Source organism: Pelobates fuscus, chromosome 2 (genome assembly GCF_036172605.1).
Source record: "Pelobates fuscus isolate aPelFus1 chromosome 2, aPelFus1.pri, whole genome shotgun sequence".
NCBI lineage: Eukaryota > Metazoa > Chordata > Amphibia > Anura > Pelobatidae > Pelobates > Pelobates fuscus.
The window spans coordinates 270,335,816-270,359,037 of NC_086318.1; the positions used below are offsets into that span (position 1 = coordinate 270,335,816).

At 44.7% G+C, this 23,222-nt stretch overlaps 1 protein-coding gene across 1 annotated transcript in view; it reads left to right on the forward strand.

The window, feature by feature from the left end:
• The window catches only part of PCNX2 (pecanex 2), a 3,673,975-nt gene that overhangs the window by 912,404 nt on the left and 2,738,349 nt on the right, over positions 1-23,222 (forward strand). The window contains exon 12 of the mRNA XM_063443387.1: positions 5,343-5,434. Coding sequence (XP_063299457.1) covers positions 5,343-5,434 — 92 coding nt within the window. The remainder of the gene's footprint in view (positions 1-5,342; positions 5,435-23,222) is intronic.

The following is a 23,222-nucleotide window of genomic DNA, read 5'->3' on the forward strand; positions in this document are numbered from 1 at the left end:
AGAGACATGGGCCGCACCAAACGCTTCTTTTGCGAAAAATCCAATAAAATGGATACACTACTAGCTCGGGCCCTTAGACCCAAACGCATGACGTCCAATATCATCGCCGTCAAAGACACACAGGGGCGAATCCTGAATAGCCCTAGGGACATAAACAACGAATTTACCAAATTTTACGCCCAAGTGTACAACCACTCCCCGGCACTCACGACAGAGAATAAAACACACATGGACCAAATCGCGGAATTCGTGCGGAAAGCTAAACTGCCGCTACTCCCGGCACACAAAATGAGCGCCAATAGAAAACGATGAAATAGAGCAATCACAGCCCTTAAGGGGGGTAAAGCCCCAGGCCCAGATGGGTTTGACAGCTCCTATTACAAAACCTTCAGGGAACAATTGATCCCCCGCCTAGCCGCGATGTACAAGACTTGGACAGACGATGACTCACCCAACGTCGACCTCTCCACAGCAGACGTGGTCCTGATTCCCAAACCTGATAGAGATACCGCCAAGGTGGCAAATTATCGCCCCATCTCCCTCATCAACTTCGATCTTAAAGTGTATGCAAAGATCCTGGCCACTAGACACTAGACACTAGACTAGAATCTCATCCTCCCTCAATTGGTCCATGCAGACTGTGACAGAACCATCCGTCTGTCTATTTTTGGTGGATTCGTCTATTTTATTCCGTATAAATTACTGTTTCCAGTAACATAACCATCCGAATGACTGTTTGCAACGAATAAAGCTACCGAACGGATGGCCACCCAGAAGAGAAGTGTGCTGCTGGTTAACCTTTTGATCCCAATTAGAACGTTGTGGTTAACCGCAGACACTTCTCAATTAAACCGACTTCAGGGTGGCCGTCGTTCGTATGTCGACCACGAGGCAGTGGCCATTTTAAACCGTACGAAAGCCCAGCAGTGTTCGGCTCTGATTCCATGGAACTAAAAACGGACACTCTTTCTGCCGAACACCGCTGAAACCATGAGTCACCTGGCTGTCTCGAAAAATCCGTACGAACACTGGCTGTTCGGGAGTTTTACCATCGACGAAAAGTACTTAACCCAGATAGCCTTCCCATGGAGTCAATCGCCTGCCGAAAGACTGTAAGAACTTTGACTCCATGGCGATTGAACTATACGTATGGGATCTGAGCGCTATTCGTCAATAATGTGCCCTCAGATCCCGGCTATCTGGGGATATGTGATGTGGATGTGAAATGTACAGTTATTATAAAGTTATGCATTTTTATGTATTTTCAGGTTTTATATTTAAAATGGCGATGGGTCTTTGTCCTGGAGATAATTGCATTTCTTCCCAATTATCTCCAGGGCAGGGAGGAGGAAACCATATTGCATTGTGGGAAAAGTCTGTGACTGCATGTCTGGAATGTCCTCCTGTACTTCTGTAATTTCAGTCTTCCATTTGGTCCCCTAGGGGAGTGTCCACCAAGTGGGAGACCCGCATAAATACGGGCGGGTAGCCCACAGTAAAACCAGATCCTGTTTGACCCTCAATACGGAGCTTCTGTCTCGTTATTGGGGGGATTTATTATTCACGCTTAGAGACTGCTTATTGGAAACGTATGCCGCTTGGTGGATGTCGTGGTTCGGCTAGTAGCGGCAGTTCGTGGAGTTCTGTTCGGGAAATCCCTTCACGGATCCCGTTCAGGAGATTACCGCTTCCCCTGGTTATGGTTTGTGGATTACAATTTATACGAACGGAGAATTGATACGTGAGAGGGGAAGGTGAACTAAATGGCGCTTTTACTTGCAGACACTGAGGGTGTCTTAACACAGACCACGTGGGTTTCGTCCCTAACAGACAACTCTACGGAAACACGAGACGAGTGGTGGACATAGTGTGGTGGGCAAACAAGAAGCGAACGCCTTCTCTGGTCCTATCCCTGGACGCGGAGAAGGCCTCCATGGGATACAATGGCCCTACATGTTTGCTCTCCTAGAGGCAATGCACCTTCCCGCCACATTCATAAGGGCGACCAAAGCTCTATACACTCTATACCAAGAGCGCAAATGCTAATCCCAGGGTCGCAGCCGGTTCCTTTTGAACTGAAGAACGGTACCCGTCAAGGCTGCCCCCTTTCCCCCCTCCTTTTTATTTTGGCGTTGGAACCCCTATTGCACCTCATACGCACAAATACTGAGATCAGGGAGTACGGGTTGCGACCGAAGAATTTAAAATCTCGGCATATGCCGATGATATACTACTTACTATTACAGACCCTAGAAACACAATTCCCCATGTTCTTAAGATACTTGACATGCATCACCAGGTATCTGGATACAGAATCAACATAGATAAATCGTCCGGCATGCCAATAGGGCTCTCGGACTCAGACATCCAATGGCTGCAACGAACGACAGCCTTAAAGATTAGCACACAGCCCATCAAATACTTAGGTGTTAAGATAACACAAGCCTACGCGGACCTATACACAGAAAACCACCAAAGGCTGATCACTGCCCTACGAAGGGACATAGACAGATGGCATGACAAGTCCATTTCATGGATGGGATGGTTGCATGCCATCAAAATTAACCTTCTCCCGCGCCTCCTCTTCATCTTCCAGGCGTTACCCGTAGCTGTAACTAAAAATTATCTTAAACCCCTACAATAGATAATTTTGTCTGGGCCGGAAAGAGGCACAGAGTAACAAGACTCTATACCCCAAAGAGCAGGGGGGATTGGGGATCCCGAACCTCCACCTCTACTACTTGGCAGCCCACCTAGCACAAATCATAGAATGGCACTCACCACCTGACACACACAGATGGGTTGACCTAGAAACGCACCTTATGTGCACCGACCTTCCCCAGTATTGGATGTGGGTCCCGAGACCCGACTGCCCAGAGCTCCGTACCTCCTGCCCAGCCATCCTAAACTCAATTCGGATCTGGGACGCTACTGCACACAAATATGCCCTCACACACCCTGTCTCACCGCTGACACCCTATCTCCGAAACAAAGCCTTTCCACCAGGCATGACCCCTAGGGACTTCCGAGGCCTTGAGAACACGGGAGCGCAACGCTACTGCCACCTGTTTCAGGATGGTATATTCCACACCTTTGATAAACTAAAAACTAGGGCCCCTCTAACCAACAAAGATTACTTTCGATATCTCCAACTTAGAGATTTTGCTAAGAAACCCGACATAGCAGCAGCGGCCAGAGCAAAGCCCACATTTTATGAAGCGTTATGTTTGTCTGATGGACCGCGTGCCGGACTCATCATTCGCCTATATGAGCAATTAAGCGCACCCAAGGAAGAATCCCAAACACCCTCTTACATATTGCACTGGGAAGCTGAACTCCAACAAACCCTAGATAGTGGGGATTGGCAAGACATATGGGAGGCAGCGGCCAAGTCCTCAATATGTGTCATTCACCAAGAACAATGTTAAAAAACGTTGATGAGGTGGTACACCACCCCAGTAAAATTACACAGAATGGGTAAAACACCCTCAGATGTGTGCTGGAGAGGCTGTGGGGATAAGGGTACCTACCTTCACATGTGGTGGACCTGCCCGAAAGTCTCCCACTACTGGGACTAGGTAGCTAAACTCTTGACAGACATACTCAAACATGTCCAGGGGTCTGGCCTGATTGGTATCTGTTGGGGTTAATTCAGCCATACACGAAACTCTCTTAGTTAGATGGATATTTTGCTAGAGCCACACCCTCTGTGATAGACAGGATCCCGGGAATCAGTCAAGAAGACAAGAGATGTGTTCTATAACCAATTCAAAGTTTATTATACAGTCATATGCATTTATACCCCATTTTCATGTCGGTGGGGGCCTTGAGCATTAGTGACATAATTTGTTTTTCACAAGTTATAAACAGCTGTTTCTAGTTATAATCTTTCGCAATATAACGCAATACATATTTGATTAAAACCAGATATTTACAAAATACCGATATCTTGGACAATTAACAAGAACATTTCGAAATCAGTATTTTTCCAGCAAAAAGGATTTTATACAAATCCTTTTTCCGAGAAATAAAGATGAAATGCCAAATTCATTCTTTGTTCAAATTAACTCTTATATGGACAGCTAGGATAGATATCAAAATGGATATTTGCATCTACAGTATCAGGCCAGACCCCTGGACATGTCTATTAGCCAAACCGATTGACAACCTCCCGAACAGAGAGCAGAAACTGGTGAACAAAATTAACTTGGCGGCCAGACGTAAACGTGGCTCCAGGTAGACACTCCACTCATGGACAGAGTTATAGGCAACATCAAGGAAGCCTTCCTCATGGATAAACTCACGGCACAGATGCGAGACACATACACACACTTTATCAAAGTATAGGAGCCATGGGAAGCATACATTGACCCCTGAGCCCATACTCCACACCCCCTCAGGGGGATAGTGACCACCCCTCTTTTATAGACCTCTGCCTTCTCCCGACAGCGGGTCCCACCCACCTCCCCTCTCTACCCCCCCCCCTGTACCATCGCTCTCTCCCCTATACCACGGCACTGCCCGTTGTAATGAACAGCAACTATCCTTGACAGGCATACCCCAAAGGGAAGGGGGTAAACTACGATAGCTTGCAAAGGGGGTGTATGCACATACTCGGGCTAAGCTTGGCAATCACGGGCCAATTACTTGATCACATAACGAACCTCTTTACCAACGCACACGGCCCCTCATCTTAAACAACACCAGCCATGGGGAGACTAGCACAGCAATCCACCCAGTTTTGTTTTCTTTTATACCCCCTTTTCCTTTCCTTTTTTGCTTGGTGTTAAACCTTTAATGAAGTTATGAATTTATAAAACTTAAAAGTGACAGTAGATTATGTTGCAGGGATCGCACGAACCGCCACAGTAATACAATGTCAACAAAGGCTTTTGCGTAAACTGCAACACTGTAAACACAAAGTATTGTAATGCATAAGTAAATGCTGGCTTCTGCCTCATAGTGTTACAATAATTGGGTACCATTTTTTGTCATGACCGACATAGATATTCCTACAAAAATAGTGACGGAACATGTCTTTACTTGCAACTTTGAACAAACAAGCCTGTACCACTGTGTAAATATTGGATTCTGCGTAAGCCGCAATGTTGTCTAACCATAAACTTGTTCTACTATACCAATACAGGCTTCTGCGCAAGCCATGCCATTGTAATACCAACTGCACATTGCTACATGTCACGACTAAAAAAAAAAGAATAAAAAAAAAAAAGTAGCAACAACAATGGAAACATATTCGTAGTCTACAGAAACTAAAATCACTTTTTTCCAAACAAATCAAGATAATAATACATTTGTTTTTGCTTTTTGTTTTTGTTTTTCAGCTGCTGTTGGACTTGCATCTGCTCTCTTTAGTTTATGTAGAAGTACTATTGCAGTAGCCATACTTTATGGATTTTGTATCTGCTCATTACAGGTGAGTCTTAGGAAGCAGAAAAAGAATAACCGATACAGAATAATATGTCTTATACTGTTCCTAATTGCTCATTGTATTGCATGAAATGTAAAAATGTCAATAAGCTGAAGGAATTTTCAAAATAGTAGAAATTATAATAAAAATGTGATCAAAATGGTTGATCATAATTACATTTGTAATATGTTTCCCTTATAGATGGGGGGAAAAAATGTCCTGTTTTTGTCAAACCACTAAAAAAACAGTTTGACACAAACTGTGGTCAGTTGATAATGATAATCTTAAATATTTTAAAAAGGCTTGAACCCAGAACAAAACCCCTGCATTTTTCCAGTTACAATTGGTGTCCTTTATATATAATCCAATTGCAGATTATGCTAGCTTTTGTGTACTAATCATCTTTATTTTAATAATGACAGGAGGCAAGTATTTTGCATTACTCTTTTTACTCAACTCCACAGCAGCAAAGAAAGCACAGAAAAAGAACCAATGGTAAACAAGTGAGGAGTATATAAGCTATGCTACACATAAGCACCTTCACTTTCTTATTGCGACAAACAACACAAGGTGAGATAAAAGTAAAACAATACCAAACAGAAAAATTACAATCTGGCACAGGTCAATGAATTCCGGCATCAGGGTACAGACAGCCAATGAAGTGGATTCAACTGAAAAGAGAATGTGAAACACACTTAAAAAATAAAAAAATACCTAAATTAGACATCAGGTCTAGCATAACCTGAAACATATCTCCCCAACACTCTAGACTAGCATGCAACGAATCATGCACAGATAACAAACAAAGCATAACACATTGCAAATAGTGATGTACCGAACTGTCCGCCGGCGAACAGTTCCCGGCGAAATTAGCGTGTTCGCGTTCGCCACGGCGGGCGGACACATGCGCAGTTCGATCCGCCCCCTATTCGTCATCATTGGGCAAACTTTGACCCTGTGCCTCTCGGTCAGCACACACATTACAGCCAATCAGCAGCACTCCCTCCCTTCCACACCCTCCAACCTCCCTCCCAGCATCCATTTTCGATTCATTCGGAAGATGCATGCTTAGTGAGAGGAGGGAAAGTTTAGCTGCTGCTGATTACATAGGGAAATTGATAGCTAGGCTAGGGTATTCAGTGTCCACTACAATCCTGAAGGACTCATCTGATCTCTGCTGTAAGGACAGCACCCCAAAAAGCCCTTTTTAGGGCTATAACATCAGGCTGCTTTTTTTTTTTTCCTGTGTAATGTAATTGCAGGTGCCTGCCTGCCAGCTTCTGTGTGAGGTTCACATTGGATACTGTGCCTATTTGCCCAATGCCACCACTCATATCTGTTTTAACAATAGGTTAAGCTTTACATTTAAAATAAATATTTTTTTTTCACTGTAATAGAAGAGCAGTTGCCTGCCTGCCAGCTTCTGTGTGAGGTTCACATTGGATACTGTGCCTATTTGCCCAGTGCCACCACTCATATCTGTTTTAACAATAGGTTAAGCTTTACATTTAAAATAAATATTTTTTTTCACTGTAATAGAAGAGCAGTTGCCTGCCTGCCAGCTTCTGTGTGAGGTTCACATTGGATACTGTGCCTATTTGCCCAGTGCCACCACTCATATCTGTTTTAACAATAGGTTAAGCTTTACATTTAAAATAAATATTTTTTTTCACTGTAATAGAAGAGCAGTTAGTTGTCTGCAAGCGTCTGTGTTTCAGGCCTACTTCAGCGTGTGCTCTGCAGACCTGTGCCAGCGTGCTTTGACAGTTGCCAATCATATCTGGTGTCTCTATAGCGTGCTTTTACAACCAAAATTTTGTTTCCACTGTAATAGAAGAGCAGTTGCCTGCCTGCCAGCTTCTGTGTGAGGTTCACATTGGATACTGTGCCTATTTGCCCAGTGCCACCACTCATATCTGTTTTAACAATTGGTTAAGCTTTCGATTTAAAAGAAATATTTTTTTTTCACTGTAATAGAAGATCAGTTAGTTGTCTGCAAGCATCTTGGTGTCAGGCCTACTTCAGCGTGTGCTCTGCAGACCTGTGCCAGCGTGCTTTGACAGTTGCCACTCATATCTTGTGTCTCTATAGCGTGCTTTTACAACCAAAATTTGTTTTTCACTGTTATAGATTGAATAGCAGTTACTTGTCTTCAAGCGGGTGTCTCAGGCCTACAGTGTGTGCTCTGCAGAACTGTTCCAGTGCACATTGCCAATCATATCTGGTCTCACAGTAGCTTGCACGCATAGTACCACAAATCCCCCAAAAAATGACAGGCAGAGGCAGGCCACCCCGCAGGGGCCGTCGTGGTCGTGGTGCTGTGATTCCCTTTTGCCCTAGAATAATGCCCAGTTTTCAGAAGCCACGTACCCTGAACTTGAAAAGTTCTGAGGACTTAGTTGACTGGCTAACACAGGACACCCAATCTTGTACAGCCTCCGCTCGGAACCTTGACGCGCCATCCTCCTCCAGCTTAGCTTCAGGCACCTCTCAAGATAGCACTCACCCGCCTGCCGCCACCACCAAAACTAGCACCACAGCCGCTTTACTTGGTATGTCAGAGGAGTTATTCACACACCCGTTTGAAGAAATGAGTGATGCACAACCATTATTGCTAGAGGATGTAGATAACAGGGATATGTCTCAGGCAGGCAGCATTAAACACATGGAGGTACGGTGTGATGATGATGATGTTGTACCCGCTGCTGCTTCCTTTTCTGAGTTGTCAGATACAAGCGAAGCGGTTGATGATGACGATGCGTCCATGGATGTCACGTGGGTGCCCGCTAGAAGAGAAGAAGAACAGGGCGAAAGTTCAGATGGGGAGACAGAGAGGAGGAGACCAGTTGGAAGCAGGTAGGGGGTCGTCGCAAGGAGCTAGTGGCACAGTCAGACAGCATGCATCGGCACCCGGGGTCAGCCCGACAGCACGCCAATCAACACATGTTGTGTCCACCACCAGAATGCCGTCATTGCAGAGCTCAGCAGTGTGGCATTTTTTTTGTGTGTCTGCCTCTGACAACAGCGATGCCATTTGCAACATGTGCCAAAGGAAACTGAGTCGTGGGAGGTCCAACACCCACCTAGGTACAACTGCTTTGCGTAGGCACATGATCTCACATCACAAACGCCTATGGGATCAACACATGAGTACAAGCAGCACGCCTACTCTAAGCCGCCATCCTCCTCCTGGTCCAGCATCTTCAGCCACGTCAACCACTGCTGTCCTTCTTGCCCCCTCTCAACCATCCGCCACTCCGCCTCCCGCCTTGAGCAGTTCCCGCTCATCTGCCCACAGTCATGTGTCTGTCAAGGACATGTTTGAGCGTAAGAAGCCAATGTCACCAAGTCACCCCCTTGCCCAGCGTCTGACAGCTGGCTTGTCCGAACTATTAGCCCGCCAGCTTTTACCATACAATCTGGTTGAGTCTGAGGCGTTCAAAAAATTTGTAGCTATTGGGACACCGCAGTGGAAGGTACCCGGCCGGAATTTCTTTTCACAAAAGGCAATCCCCAACTTGTACTCGATTGTGCAAAAGGAAGGCATGGCATGTCTGGCACACAGTGTTGGGGCAAGGGTCCATCTGACCACTGATACCTGGTCTGCAAAGCATGGTCAGGGCAGGTATATCACCTACACTGCGCATTGGGTAAACCTGCTGACGGCTGACAAGCAAGGAATGCGTGGCATTGCAGAGGAGTTGGTGACACCGCCACGAATTGCAGGCAGTCCTGCTGCCACCTCCTCTACTCCTCCTACTCCATCCTCTTCCATAACCTCCTTGGCTGAGTCCTCTTGTGCCGCTGCTTCTTGCTCCACATCAACGGCACCCCCCCAGCTCCCCAGGTACTATTCCACATCCCGGATACGGCAGTGTCACGCCGTCTTGGGTTTGACTTGCTTGAAAGCAGAGAGTCACACCGGACAAGCACTCCTGTCTGCCCTGAACGCACAGGTGGAAAAGTGGCTGACTCCGCAGCAACTGGATATCGGCAAAGTGGTGTGTGACAATGGAAAAAATTTGATAGCGGCATTGAAGTTGGGCAAGTTGACACATGTGCCGTGCATGGCACATGTGTGTAATCTGATCGTACAACGCTTTGTGCATAAGTACACAGGCTTACAGGACGTCCTGAAGCAGGCCAGGAAGGTGTGTGGCCATTTCAGGCGTTCCTACACAGCCATAGCTCACTTTGCCGATATCCAGCGGCGAAACAACATGCCAGTGAGGCGCTTGATTTGCGACAGCCCTACACGTTGGAATTCAACACTCCTAATGTTCGACCGCCTGCTCCAACAAGAAAAAGCTGTTAATGAATATTTGTATGACCGGGGTGCTAGGACAGCCTCTGGGGAGCTGGGATTTTTTTTGCCACGTTACTGGACGCTCATGCGCAATGCCTGTAGGCTCATGCGTCCTTTTGAGGAGGTGACAAACCTAGTCAGTCGCAACGAAGGCACCATCAGCGACATCATACCATTTGTTTTCTTCCTGGAGCGTGCCCTGCGAAGAGTGCTGGATCAGGCTGTAGATGAGCGTGAAGAGGAAGAGGAAGAGTTGTGGTCACCATCACCACCAGAAACAGCCTTATCAGCATCGCTTGCTGGACCTGCGGCAACGCTGGAAGAGGATTGTGAGGAAGAGGAGTCAGAGGAGGATTGTAGCTTTGAGGAGGAGGAGGAGGAGCAAGACCAAACACAACAGGCATCCCAGGGTGCTCGTTGTCACCTATCTGGTACCCGTGGTGTTGTACGTGGCTGGGGGGAAGAACATACCTTCAATGACATCAGTGAGGAGGAGGAACGGGAAACGAGTAGCTCGGCATCCAACCTTGTGCAAATGGGGTCTTTCATGCTGTCCTGCCTGTTGAGGGACCCTCGTATAAAAAGGCTGAAGGAGAACGACCTGTACTGGGTGTCCACGCTACTAGACCCCCGGTATAAGCAGAAAGTGGCGGAAATGTTACCGAATTACAACAAGTCGGAAAGGATGCAGCATTTGCAAAATAAATTAAAAAGTATGCTTTACACAGCGTATAAGGGTGATGTCACAGCACAACGGGAATCTAACAGGGGGAGAGGTGGAAGTCATCCTCCTCCTCCTCCTCCCACGACCACGCCGGCAAGGACAGGACGCTTTAAAGACGTGTTGTTGATGGAGGACATGCGGACCTTTTTAAGTCCTATGCATCGCCACAGCCCTTCGGGATCCACCCTCAGAGAGCGACTCGACCGACAGGTAGCAGACTACCTCGCCTTAACTGCAGATATCGACACTCTGAGGAGCGATGAACCCCTTGACTACTGGGTGTGCAGGCTTGACCTGTGGCCTGAGCTATCCCAATTTGCGATAGAACTTCTGGCCTGCCCCGCTTCAAGTGTCCTGTCAGAAAGGACCTTCAGTGCAGCAGGAGGTATTGTCACTGAGAAGAGAAGTCGCCTAGGTCAAAAAAGTCTAGATTACCTCACCTTTATTAAGATGAATGAGGGATGGATCCCGAAGGGACTGACACTGGGCGATACATTCGCTTAAAAAAGGCCTGATGAGATGAGCTGCCTTGGGCTAAAAATGGTCCACTGCTGTATTTTAGCTCTGAATGACGTTTGAGTTGCGTGATTTATCCGCCACCAACTAGGGTTCAAGCCGCCATGTTTTAGGGCACTTTCTGCCTGTGAAACAAACATCAATTTTTCTGGCCGCTGCTACAGCAGCGGCTGCAACAATACCACATTTTTCAGGCATGTGCACATGCCTAATTTTTAGGTGCAAGTGGACTGATTACAATTACAGGGCCTCTAAAGAGTCCTGTATTGTTATTTGTCGTCACTACCTTCCCGCGTCGGGAAGATTTCTTGCACAGGGCGCCCAAAGGCCTAAGGCTGGCCCTGCGCATGGGTCAGTGGCTCTGCACCAGACTTCCCTCCAATTGATCAAAGTTAAAGGATTTCAAGTGGACTGATTACAATTACAGGGCCTCTAAAGAGTCCTGTATTGTTATTTGTCGTCACTACCTTCCCGCGTCGGGAAGATTTCTTGCACAGGGCGCCCAAAGGCCTAAGGCTGGCCCTGCACATGGGTCAGTGGCTCTGCACCAGACTTCCCTCCAATTGATCAAAGTTAAAGGATTTCAAGTGGACTGATTACAATTACAGGGCCTCTTAAGAGTCCTGTATTGTTATTTGTCGTCACTACCTTCCCGCGTCGGGAGTGGGTCATTTGCGCCCCTGCTGCCTTCCTTGCATGTGGTAGCTGTTTGTCAGGGATTTGTCAATCCATATCTGCCAAGTGACCCTATGTAGGGGTAACAGTCCCTATTCTGCTCTGTGTCAGTGTGTATCAGGGATCATTAGGATAGGTGTCAATCCATATCTGCCAAGTGACCCTATGTAGGGGGAACAGTCTCTATTCTGCTCTGTGTCAGTGTGTATCAGGGGTTTTGAGGACAGGTGTCAATCCATATCTGCCAAGTGACCCTATGTAGGGGGAACAGTCTCTATTCTGCTCTGTGTCAGTGTGTATCAGGGATCATTAGGATAGGTGTCAATCCATATCTGCCAAGTGACCCTATGTAGGGGGAACAGTCCCTATTCTGCTCTGTGTCAGTGTGTATCAGGGGTTTTGAGGACAGGTGTCAATCCATATCTGCCAAGTGACCCTATGTAGGGGGAACAGTCTCTATTCTGCTCTGTGTCAGTGTGTATCAGGGGTTTTGAGGACAGGTGTAAATCCATATCTGCCAAGTGACACTATGTAGGGGGAACAGTCCCTATTCTGCTCTGTGTCAGTGTGTATCAGGGGTTTTGAAGACAGGTGTCAATCCATATCTGCCAAGTGACCCTATGTAGGGGGAACAGTCTCTATTCTGCTCTGTGTCAGTGTGTATCAGGGCTGGGCTTTGAGGACAGGTGTCAATGTTAGGTGATTTCTGCCCTTTATGGATTAAAAGCAGACTCTGCATCAACTGTGCAATTTCCCATGGGAGTTTTGCCATGGATCCCCCTCTGGCATGCCACAGTCCAGGTGTTAGTCCCCTTGAAACAACTTTTCCATCACTATTGTGGCCAGAAAGAGTCCCTGTTGTTTTTAAAATTCGCCTGCCCATTGAAGTCAATGGCGGTTCGCGCGGTTCGCCGGTTCGCGAACATTTGCAGAAGTTCGCGTTCGCCGTTCGCGAACCGAAAATTCCGGGTTCGCGACAACACTAATTGCAAACAAGCAATATAAATCATCGGAAATGTAACACTGTGGCGTTTCCTCTACACTGCATGGGTCTGAGCGGTATTTGGAGATCTGGGTTATTTTGGGGATGTATTATTTGTGTGTTTATTATATATTTTTATGATGTTTTGGGGGATTTTTATGTTTTATATTTTTGTGTTTGCCTCTCTGTTCCTGAGAGATAATTAGCTTACCGGCCTTTAACACAATTATCTCCCAGGCACAGAGATATATGGGAGGGGCTTGTCTTGTATTGAATGGAGACCCACTACTGGGAGCTGTGTATATAATCAGGCAACATGGCCATGATAAACCAGCTCATGTGTACCCTTCATCAAATCTTGGCTGATGTTTGGGTAGCTCAGAGTTATAATCACTGCTTCACTTCAAGACCTGGGAGACTCTTCAACGGATATACTTAGTTGGAGTATATGGGATCTGTTACAATCTGTAAACAGCAAGAAACAAGATAGAGCAGTAATCACAATGCAAAGCATGAAACAAACACAAAGGGAGAGGTGAGGGAGGGAAAATACTTGCCTCCTGTCATTATTAAAATTAAGATTATTAGTACACTAAAGCTAGCATAGTCTTCAATTTCACAGCATTTAAGGAGGCTTCATATATTGCATTTTTAATTCTGAGCCATTAGAGAAAACAAGGCACATTCATCGGGACGGAAGTAAAACATCCGGTAAGTTTCCTCCCAAGACCAATCCGCTACACATAGGATATCCACAAGAGAAGCACCCAGTATAAGAGCCCCCAAAGCAGCAGCAGCATCCCAGAGACAACAACCATTTGCCAAGGGTCTTAACCAACACTGGTTTAAATGGGCAAACATAGGACACCAGAAGTTGACCCTATGGGGAAAAGTGAAGAGGTGACGTAACCTACACATACCGGAGCAATGTGATGAACATGCATTACTAAGGACCCAGTGCGAAAAATGGATAGAAAACTGCTATGGAATCCATCCCCGTTCGACGAGAGATGCAAAAGGTAACCCCTTCCAAGGAAAACATAAAACCTTCAATTTTACGGCATTAAAGGAGGCTGTATATGCTACATTTTTAATGCTGAGCCACTAGAGAAAATATAACACATTCAGCGTCCTGTCATGTTGTAAAATTACTTTCAATATAGATGGCAGCTTTATAAATGAATCATTTCAGCAGGATTATTTTCTTTCAGGATTTGTACCAGAGTATTGGGAAAAAGCAGATGTGATGCCTATATTTAAAAATGGTTCAAAATCTCAACTCAGAAACTACATACCTGTGAGTTTAACATACGTGGTTGTGAAATAATCTGAAGGGACGTTGAGGCTTAATGTTCAAAAATTAATTTTGAACAACAATATCATTAGTAAGAATCAACATGGTTTGATGAAAAATAGGTCATTCCAAACTAGCTTAAATTGCACTATATGAAGACATTAGTAGAAATATAGATCAGAGTTTTCCAGTAGACACTCTCTACTTGAATTTTGCCAAGGCATTTGATACAGTTCATCACATTTCTTGGGTAAAACATTGGCTGAAATATAGAGTACAGTAGTAAATGGAAATCTTTGAAATTTGTCAAAAGTGGTAAGTGGAGTACTTTGGAGTTCTGTCCTGTGTTCACTTCTCTTTAATCTGTTTAGAAATGATCTTGTAGTGGGCATTGGAGTCATTTGTCAGTGTTTGCAGATGTCACAAACAAGGTAACATACTAATTAAGATAATACTGTCTGATCATTATATAACTTCTCTTCAGAGGGAATTGGATAAAGGGGCAGGTTAGTGGCAGATGATATTGAATACAGATAAATGCAAAATAATGCATTTTGTAATAAGGAACCCACAAGCCATTTATACATAAACTGGGTTAGGGATAACATTAAATAAAAATGACTTGGGAACAATTATATATAACAAACTATGACTTTTAAAAATATAAGGTGCTTTCATATATAAAAAAGGCTATTAAGTCACTGATCAAAATATAGGTTTGTCTCTTCATAAATCAATGATAAGATATCCGTCTTTAAAACTGGTTCAATTTTGGGCACCTAGTTTAAAAAAAGTATATTGCAGAACTAGAAAAAGTGCAGAGACAGGCTACAAAAAGGCATGTCAGGGATGCAGTGTATGTGTGGGACAGTATGTGTGTGTAACAGTTGCAGTGTGTGTGTGAGTATTGCAGTGTGGGCAATGTGTGTGTATGGGGCGGCAGTGTATGGGGGCAGTGTGTGTTTGGGGATCAGTGTGTGTGTGTATGGGGGTAGTGTATGTGTGTAGAGTGTGTGTGTATGGGGGAGCAGTATGTGTGTATGGGGGCAGTATGTGTGTATGGGGGCAGTGTGTGTGTATGGGGGGCAGTGTGTGCGTATGGGGGGCAGTGTGTGTGTATGGGGGGCAGTGTGTGTGTATGGGGAGCAGTGTATGTGTATGGGGGGCAGTATGTGTGTATGGGGGGCAGTATTGGGTCAGTGTGTGTATATGGGGGGCAGTATGGGGGGCAGTGTGTTTGTATGGGGTCAGTGTGTGTATGGGGGAAATGTGTGTGTATGGGGGCAGTGTGTGTATGGGGGCAGTGTGTGTATGGGGGCAGTATGTGTATGGGGGGCAGTGTGTGTATGGGGGGCAGTGTGTGTGTATGGGGCAGTATGTGTGTATGGGGGCAGTATGTGTATGGGGCAGTATGTGTGGGGCAGTATGTGTGTATGGGGCAGTATGTGTGTAGGGGGGCAGTGTGTGTGTATGGGGGCAGTATGTGTGTATGGGGGCAGTATGTGTATGGGGACAGTGTGTGTATGGGGGCAGTATGGGGGGCAGTGTGTGTGTATGAGGGCAGTATGGGGGGCAGTGTGTGTGTATGTGGGGGGCAGTGTGTGTGTGTGTATTGGGGCAGTATGGGGGGCAGTGTGTGTGTATGTGGGGGGCAGTGTGTGTGTGTGTATTGGGGCAGTATGGGGGGCAGTGTGTGTGCATGGGGGCAGTATGTGTGTATGGGGGCAGAATGTGTGTAGGGGCAGTATGTGTATGGGGGCAGTATGTGTATGGGGGCAGTGTGTGTATGGGGGCAGTGTGTGTATGGGGGGTAGTGTGTGTATGGGGGGCAGTGTGTGTATGGGGGCAGTATGGGGGGCAATGTGTGTATGGGGAGGCAGTATGGGGGGCAGTGTATGTGTATGGGGGCAGTGTATGTGTTTTGAGTGTGTGTGTGTGATAAGAGTAGGGGGGGGCTTTTTATAATATATATATATATATATATATATATTTTTTTTTTTTTATTTAATTAAAATAAATATTGATGTCCCCCCTTCCTTCTTACCTTTACTGGGAGGAGAGGGGACATATTTCGATCCCTGGTGGTCCGGTGGGGGATTCATTGGTGGTTTCAGTGGTAGGAGTGAACTCTAGCCCGCGCTCCAGGGCTAGAGTTCACTCTCGCGAGATTTGGAGCGTTGCTGTGGTTACCGCGGCAACGCTCCATGCTCACGAGATGAGGACCCGGAGGACCTGCAGGCAGAGCTCCCGGGTCCTCCCTTCCTCCCCTGCCGGCTGCGATCACAGTGCCTGCGGATCGGAGACGGAGATCTCTGATCTCCTCTCCGGTCCACAGGCACATTGCAGGGCTAGCACCTGCATGTGCTGGCAGGGGAGAGCGAGACCGTCGGTTTTCTCGGGAGGGGGCAATTGCCCCGTTTAGCCCCCCCTGGATCCGCCACTGCGCATCATAGATCTTACCCACAAAGTTTTGACTTGTGGAACCGTTTCTCCTCAGGCATAGGTATTGTCCAGCCTGAATCCATTTTTTTTTTTCTGTCAATCTTTTTTATTCAGGCGTATGATGGCTCAGTACAGAAAGTAAAACAAGGGGTTAATGCATGAAAAACATACGTTATGCATAACTGGTTTATACAATGGTTGCATGTACTCCCAAGAATAACGGCCTCTTTTTTATGAACATTTTAACAGTTGTATTATACAGGATAAACAAGCTAAGCAGGCTAAACAATAAAGGTTTACTTAACTAAGTCTGATACACAGCTGAATGTGACCTCGCTGGTATATCTAGGCATGGAAGTGAGTATCAGCGGCAAGTTAACAGGCTAATTTACCAACTCTAATCTTGACCCTCAGCTTATGTGAAGCAATGTACTTGCAAATAGTTTAGCTTTCGAAAAGGATTAACCCATTGCAGCAATCGACATGAGGAGGCTTTTGGGCTATGAGCCTATCTGATAACACAAATATATTTAGCTGAAAGATAAGCTTGAGAGGGACATGAGAAAAAGCTTACGAAAATAAAATAACGCTGTTTAAAATGGGCTAAAGAGTATATGTAAATGCTTGTTCCTATAAAAGGAGCACGAGTTAAGTCGCATAGACAAAAGATATTATAGACATGGTGATTACATAGACAAAATATATCATGCTTGCTACTAAGTCATGCAATACACTTTTCTTCATATGGTAAGTTAACATGCATGCAACTGATATGCCTCTGACATAGTACTAGTTAAAGCTAAATAATTATGCAGTATATGTTTAGAAGAGGAGGCTTTTCTAATCTAAAGTGAGATCAATATAATAACATTTTTGACTTGGTATAAGTTTTCTTGCTTTTCTGTCGCTGGGTTGTTTGCAGCCTTAGTTAGATTCCCTGTCCGAAGACTTATCTCAGCCGGCAGCCAGCTTCCAAAGTTTAGGCAGTCAGCCGATTCCCTGGCTGGGCTTCCACCTTCCTTGTGTAAAATGTTCACCTGGCATGTTTTTATCTCCCAATATGGCGTTGTGCAGATCTTCCTGCCGGAGTGGGAGTCGGCCAGGCCGTGACTGGTCGAGGTCTGTGGGTGGTCTGTTTGGGTCTGCGGGGTGTCGCAGCTAGGTGCTCTGATCGGAGAAGTGCCCCACGGCCCCTGCGGCTCTGCTGTGGGTTTCATGAGAGGGCCTTCTCTTGAGTCGCGGTTGCTTGGTGGTGTTAGTGGTTCTCTTTGGGCGCAAACCTCTCGGTTCTCTCATGTGTCGGTCTCTCAGCCCCGGAGGACAGTAGCCAGCGGTGGGTGACACTGGGCAGGCTGTGGCTCTCAGGCTGTCTCTCTTATTTCCCTGTTTCTTTAGTTTGGGGGCTGGTCGGGTTCTCTGAGGCTCTCCCGCCTTATTTTTTACACCTCCAGGGTGCAAGTGCCATCGCTTGTCAGTCGTCTCCTTAGGTTTTGCCCCTCTGTGCCACAGTTTCTTCCAGAAGTCTGTAAAAAGTGCCACTGTTCAAAGTTTTCCAGCACGCCGCATGTGTTCGGCATGGCAGTCGCCATTATGGCTTTGATGCGGTGCGTCGTGCCTGGATCAGGTAAGTTTTGCTTGCCATCTCAAGGCAAAGTCTGTCAGCTTATCTGTCACTTGATTGATTGTGCCGGGATATCCCTCCCCGGCAAGGGGGGTGAACGGGGTCTTAGGCATCGCAGCGTTTTCCCGCAGGTCCGTTTGTGGGGAGTTCGGCGACCTCTCTCCCGCCTGCACCCGCTGGTAGGCCGCAGCTCTGTCTCCACTTCTGAGTGCCTATCCGAGCCCGGTTGTCCAGACCTTTGAGTCTCAGGGTAATCTCGCTGCTCTGTTGCGCCAGGCTAGTAATTTTGGTGTGTAATATTAGGTAAAAGTTGCTTTTTGACGGTTCTCACACGGAGCTCTGTTTTAGTGCGACCAGACTGCTCGGCGGTCAGGCCCCGCCCCCCTGAATCCATTTTTTTAAGAACGGGTGTCCCAGCTCAAGTTGTTTGATGCCTTTTGTTTTCTATACATTGTTATGCTGATAGTTCCAAGATACTCAGTTTAAAATCAAGGATATTCAAAAATTTCACTTTCAATCTCATGAGAAATAAAGATTTCTTCATGTAAGGATTTAACGAACACCCAAGAGAGTGTAGAAAAGTATCCTGATAAGGTATATTGATTGGGACCACACAGAAATATCAGTAAAGTTAAAGTGTACACAAATGAAATAGCAGATGAGCAGATGCAAACTGATTATGGATACAAAGTAAAAGCAGCTTAAAAGTTAAACAATGCATTTAGTACTTAAGCAGGCTTTATTATCTGTGTGCCAATCAGATCACAATAAGGGTTCCATATTGTAGAGATAAATCGACTATTAAAAAATCAAAGAGTACAGTAATAATTGTGTGAATTAAATAAAAGTTATATGTATGGCACTATCACTATACTCTTATTGATAAGTATATCAGTCGTTGGAGTAACACTTTTGGGGTCTCATACGAATCATACTCCCATCATACAATTCTTTGAGATAGCAATATGAGGGATAAAATATATTCGGTCACCTATAATGGCTGTGTATATGAAGATCTCAAAATCTCAAAAAGTGACTAAAATTGCCAGATAAATCTCAGTTGTCTCATAAATAAGAGTCAATCTACATATATCAGAAATTCACCATGTGACAAGTGCCTCCGTTGTCTCATGGGGATGAGGCAACCTACATACACTAAAAGTTATCTTAAGAGGATAACTTAACCTCACTTGTGTCATCAAAGAGAGACAACCTACAGCTAGCTAGGACTATCAGTGTAATAATAGCTTAAGCCTGAGTTGTCTCAACTCCTGGAGACAACCAACACATACTAGGAGTAAACCCTATTACTGATAAAAGTACCAGTGGGACAACCTACAACCACTAAAAATCGGCATAATAACCAAGTGAAAAGACGAGAGCCCAGTGACAAATGAAACGTGATAAAATAACAGATTCTTGATGTGCGATTTGGTGCTACATGGCATCTTTGTCAGGTGAAAATGTGGCATTAGAAGATTCCCAGGTAAATAAAAGGGTCCAGGTCCCCCCCATAAGCCAATCAGGAAAAGTCACGCATATCTGTGTAATATGGCCAACTAGTATAGTAAGCCCACATATTGGGTGTGGGCTGGGATATCAGTGTAATGACTGAGCCAGCATGCATAGATACATTGTGATACGATTGCTGAATCCATCCTCTCTAACTGGGCCTCCTCAATATTGATGTATTCTAGAGGGGCTGAGTAATCAGACACTCATTAAGATTCCAAGAACAGGAAGAACAATTCCTACTAAATAAACCCCCGGTCACCAAAGGAGAGGAGACAATAGCTTATCCGAAATAACATATATTGAAAATTTGATCTTAAACCTATCTCAGGTTTGTGCAAATCCAGGGAGAGGGTAGACCCTCCGACAGTCACTACGTATCATTCGCCAAGTGCTCAAATGTAAATATGAAAACACCAGGGAAAGGTAGTATATGTTCTCTCTATAGATTATCATTAGAGGTACACATTGAAGTTTGTGTATACCAGTATTATTATTATTATTATTATTATTATTATATTTATAGAGCGCCGTCAAATTCCGCAGCACTTTACAATGGGTGGATGAACAGACATGTAGTTGTAACCAGACAAGTTGGACACACAGGAACAGAGGGGTTGAGGGCCCTGCTCAATGAGCTTACATGCTAGAGGGAGTGGGGTAAAATGACACAAAAGGTAAGGATAGTATTAGACTAGTACCGCTCAATATCAAGATTGGGCACAGAATGTTCATACTCTTGATTGATGTATCATTTAAAGATCATTAAATGAGCTATCTGAATATATACCCAATGATAAAAATAAAATCATTTGAAGGAAATGTATGTATAAATTCCAAGTATAGGGTGTAGAAGTGTTATGAATAGAATGTATAGCAATGGTATCCATTACAGCAGCCCAATCGCTACCATCAAGGTTTAATAATCAAAGTAAGATAAGTGGTTGCATAGGGAGTCCCATATGTATAGGTTAATAAGTAATGGGAGCCTATTTGGGTGCTATGCCATGGCATAAATCATACATCTAATCTTGGTAAGACTCCTAACAGCTCAAATTTATATGTCCAAAAGTAGGATACCTAATCTTCCCAAGTATAGATTATGGCTAGTTATTTATACATTATTGCCGAAAGCCTATGTCTATCCTCTGTCCATACTCCCACATCTGATGCTCACCTCCAAGACTTCTCCAGGGCTGCACCTTTTCTGTTCTCCGTTAGACTTTCACCCAGTCTCCACTTTGAAAACACACTTCTTCAGGATGGCATATCATTTAAACTGTTATTGGGTTTTTATTCCTCTACTGCAACTGTGAAAAAAAGACATTCTCAGTGAATATGTTTCTAGCATCCTATTTCATTACCCCTAATTATACCCTTTGTGTCATTATTCCCCACCCCCTCTAGCATGTAAGCTCATTGAGCAAGGCCCTCAATCAATCTGTTCCTGTGCATCCATTTGTCTGGTTACAATTATGTGTCTGTTAGTCCACCCATTGTACAGCGCTACAGAATTTTCTGGTGCTATATAAATGATAAAATAATAATAATAATAATAATAATTCTACTGGTTGCTTTACTTTCCTGTTGAATAGGTAAAATTGCCTACTTAGCCTCTATAATGTATAATGGGATATCAATTTATGTCACCTCTTACATTATCCTAATCATAACAAGAATTCCAATGAAAATAGGCAATGTATCACTGTTATGTTTACCTCTTGTCTTTTTATTTCTCATGTATTTTTTTTTCTTCTTCCTCTCTTTCTGTCGCCAATGACGACACCTCCCAGGCACATTGATGCCACTAATATATGCCACTATCCTCTCATATGCAACAATTGTTTCAACATGCACTCTTGTAACTATTACCATTTTACTCATGTTATTCACGTTATTTATATATTACTGATATTACTGATATCGATGTAATACACAATGTTACTTTGTATTTTCATTGTTCTCCTCATAAAATAAAAATTCCATAAAAAAATTGTAAAGAGAATTTAAAAAAAAGTAGTCCATGTATTACAATAATTAAGATGTTTAAAATATGTGGTAGTATGTTTCCCCTATCTTTCTCTCAATGATTGTGATTGTTACAACACTCACCGCCAGGGGAACGAAGCTGCCGTTTAGTGAATAATCCCCTTTCTCCAGATATGCAGTTTTAATCCAGCCGATCGTCAAACTCCCGAACGGAGCATATGAACGCGGCAACTCCCGATCAGCAATTAAGTCAAAACCCTTTCACCACTAGAAATAACGAAAAGTACTGTCCCAATAATAAATCCCTCCACAAACGAGACCAAGCTCCGTCTTGAAGGTCAAACAGGAATGTGTTTAATGGGGGCTACCTGCCCGGTATTTATGCGGGTCTCCACAAGGTGGACACTCCCCTAGGGGACCTTGTGGAAGACTGTACAATATATTGGACAGTAGCCAATGGCAGTGACTTCAATATAAGCCCTTCCCATTTTACCCATAAATCTTTCTTCTCTATCCCAGAGATAATTAGGAAGAAACCTAATTATCTCCCAGGATAGAGACAAACGCCATTTTAAAACAATACAATAAAATACATAATTTCAGAAATATCGAATGCATATGGTTCGTGCAACATATCCCCAGATAGCATGGATCTGAGTGCATATTTCTACCGAATAGTGCTCAGATCCGATGTACCTAGTTCAATCGCCATGGAGTCAAAGTCTTTCACAAGTCCTTCGGTATACGAATGACTCCATGGGACGGCTACCTGGGTAAAGTCCATACGAAGGATAGAAACCTCCGAACTGACCGGTGTTCGTACGCCTCGCCGAAATAGAAGGTGGGCGGCAGCTTCCAGCGGTGTTCGGCAGATAAAGTATCTGTCTTTAGTTCCATAGGATTTGCACCGAACACCGCTGATTCTCCTCGTGTCCCAAAATGGGCGCTGCCTCGTGGTCGGCATACGAACGATGACCACCCGTATGAATGGAATGGAGAGGTGTCTGCGGTTAACCGCAACGTTCTAATTGAGGCCAATAGGTTAACTAGCAGCACACTCCTCTCCTGGGTGGCCGTCCGTTCGGTAGTTTCAATCGGTACTTGGGGAAACACATGAACAGGGGCATACGGACAGGAAATCCAACGAAATGAAGGCAAACAGACGAACCAGCAATATAAGTCTATACAGATGAATCTGAAAGAAGAAAGGACCACAGGCACTCCAAATTGAAACCGTGTGCAGATTTATTAGGAAAAAATGCAACGCCAAGCAACGTTTCGACCAACAAAGGTCTTTTTCAAGCCTGGAGTGCCTGTGGTCCTTTCTTCTTTCGTGTATAATTCTGGGATTGCTGGTCCTGATCCGGAGCACCCTTGGCCGCTGGGATTGAGTGCGGTTCCCACCATCTACTTTGCGTATACAGATGAATCTGTCACAGTGATAACACACTGACAAGAGATATGCACCATTGCACATGGCGGTACTATCTTCAATTCTCAGTAAGTCAATCTCAGTGTTATATAATGTAAACTGTGTCTTCTTAAAGAATTCCCTCTTCATATTTAATGAATGGTACTAAAAAAACAAACAAACAAAAACCTAGAATCCCTAATTCAAACCATAGCGGAGATAGTCTGGCACTCTCTCCTCCTAAGTCTCTAGATCAGATTTAATTTTCATTGGTCCTATATGACCAGCTTGACCCCTTTGGATCACCTTTGTGATGTTGTTT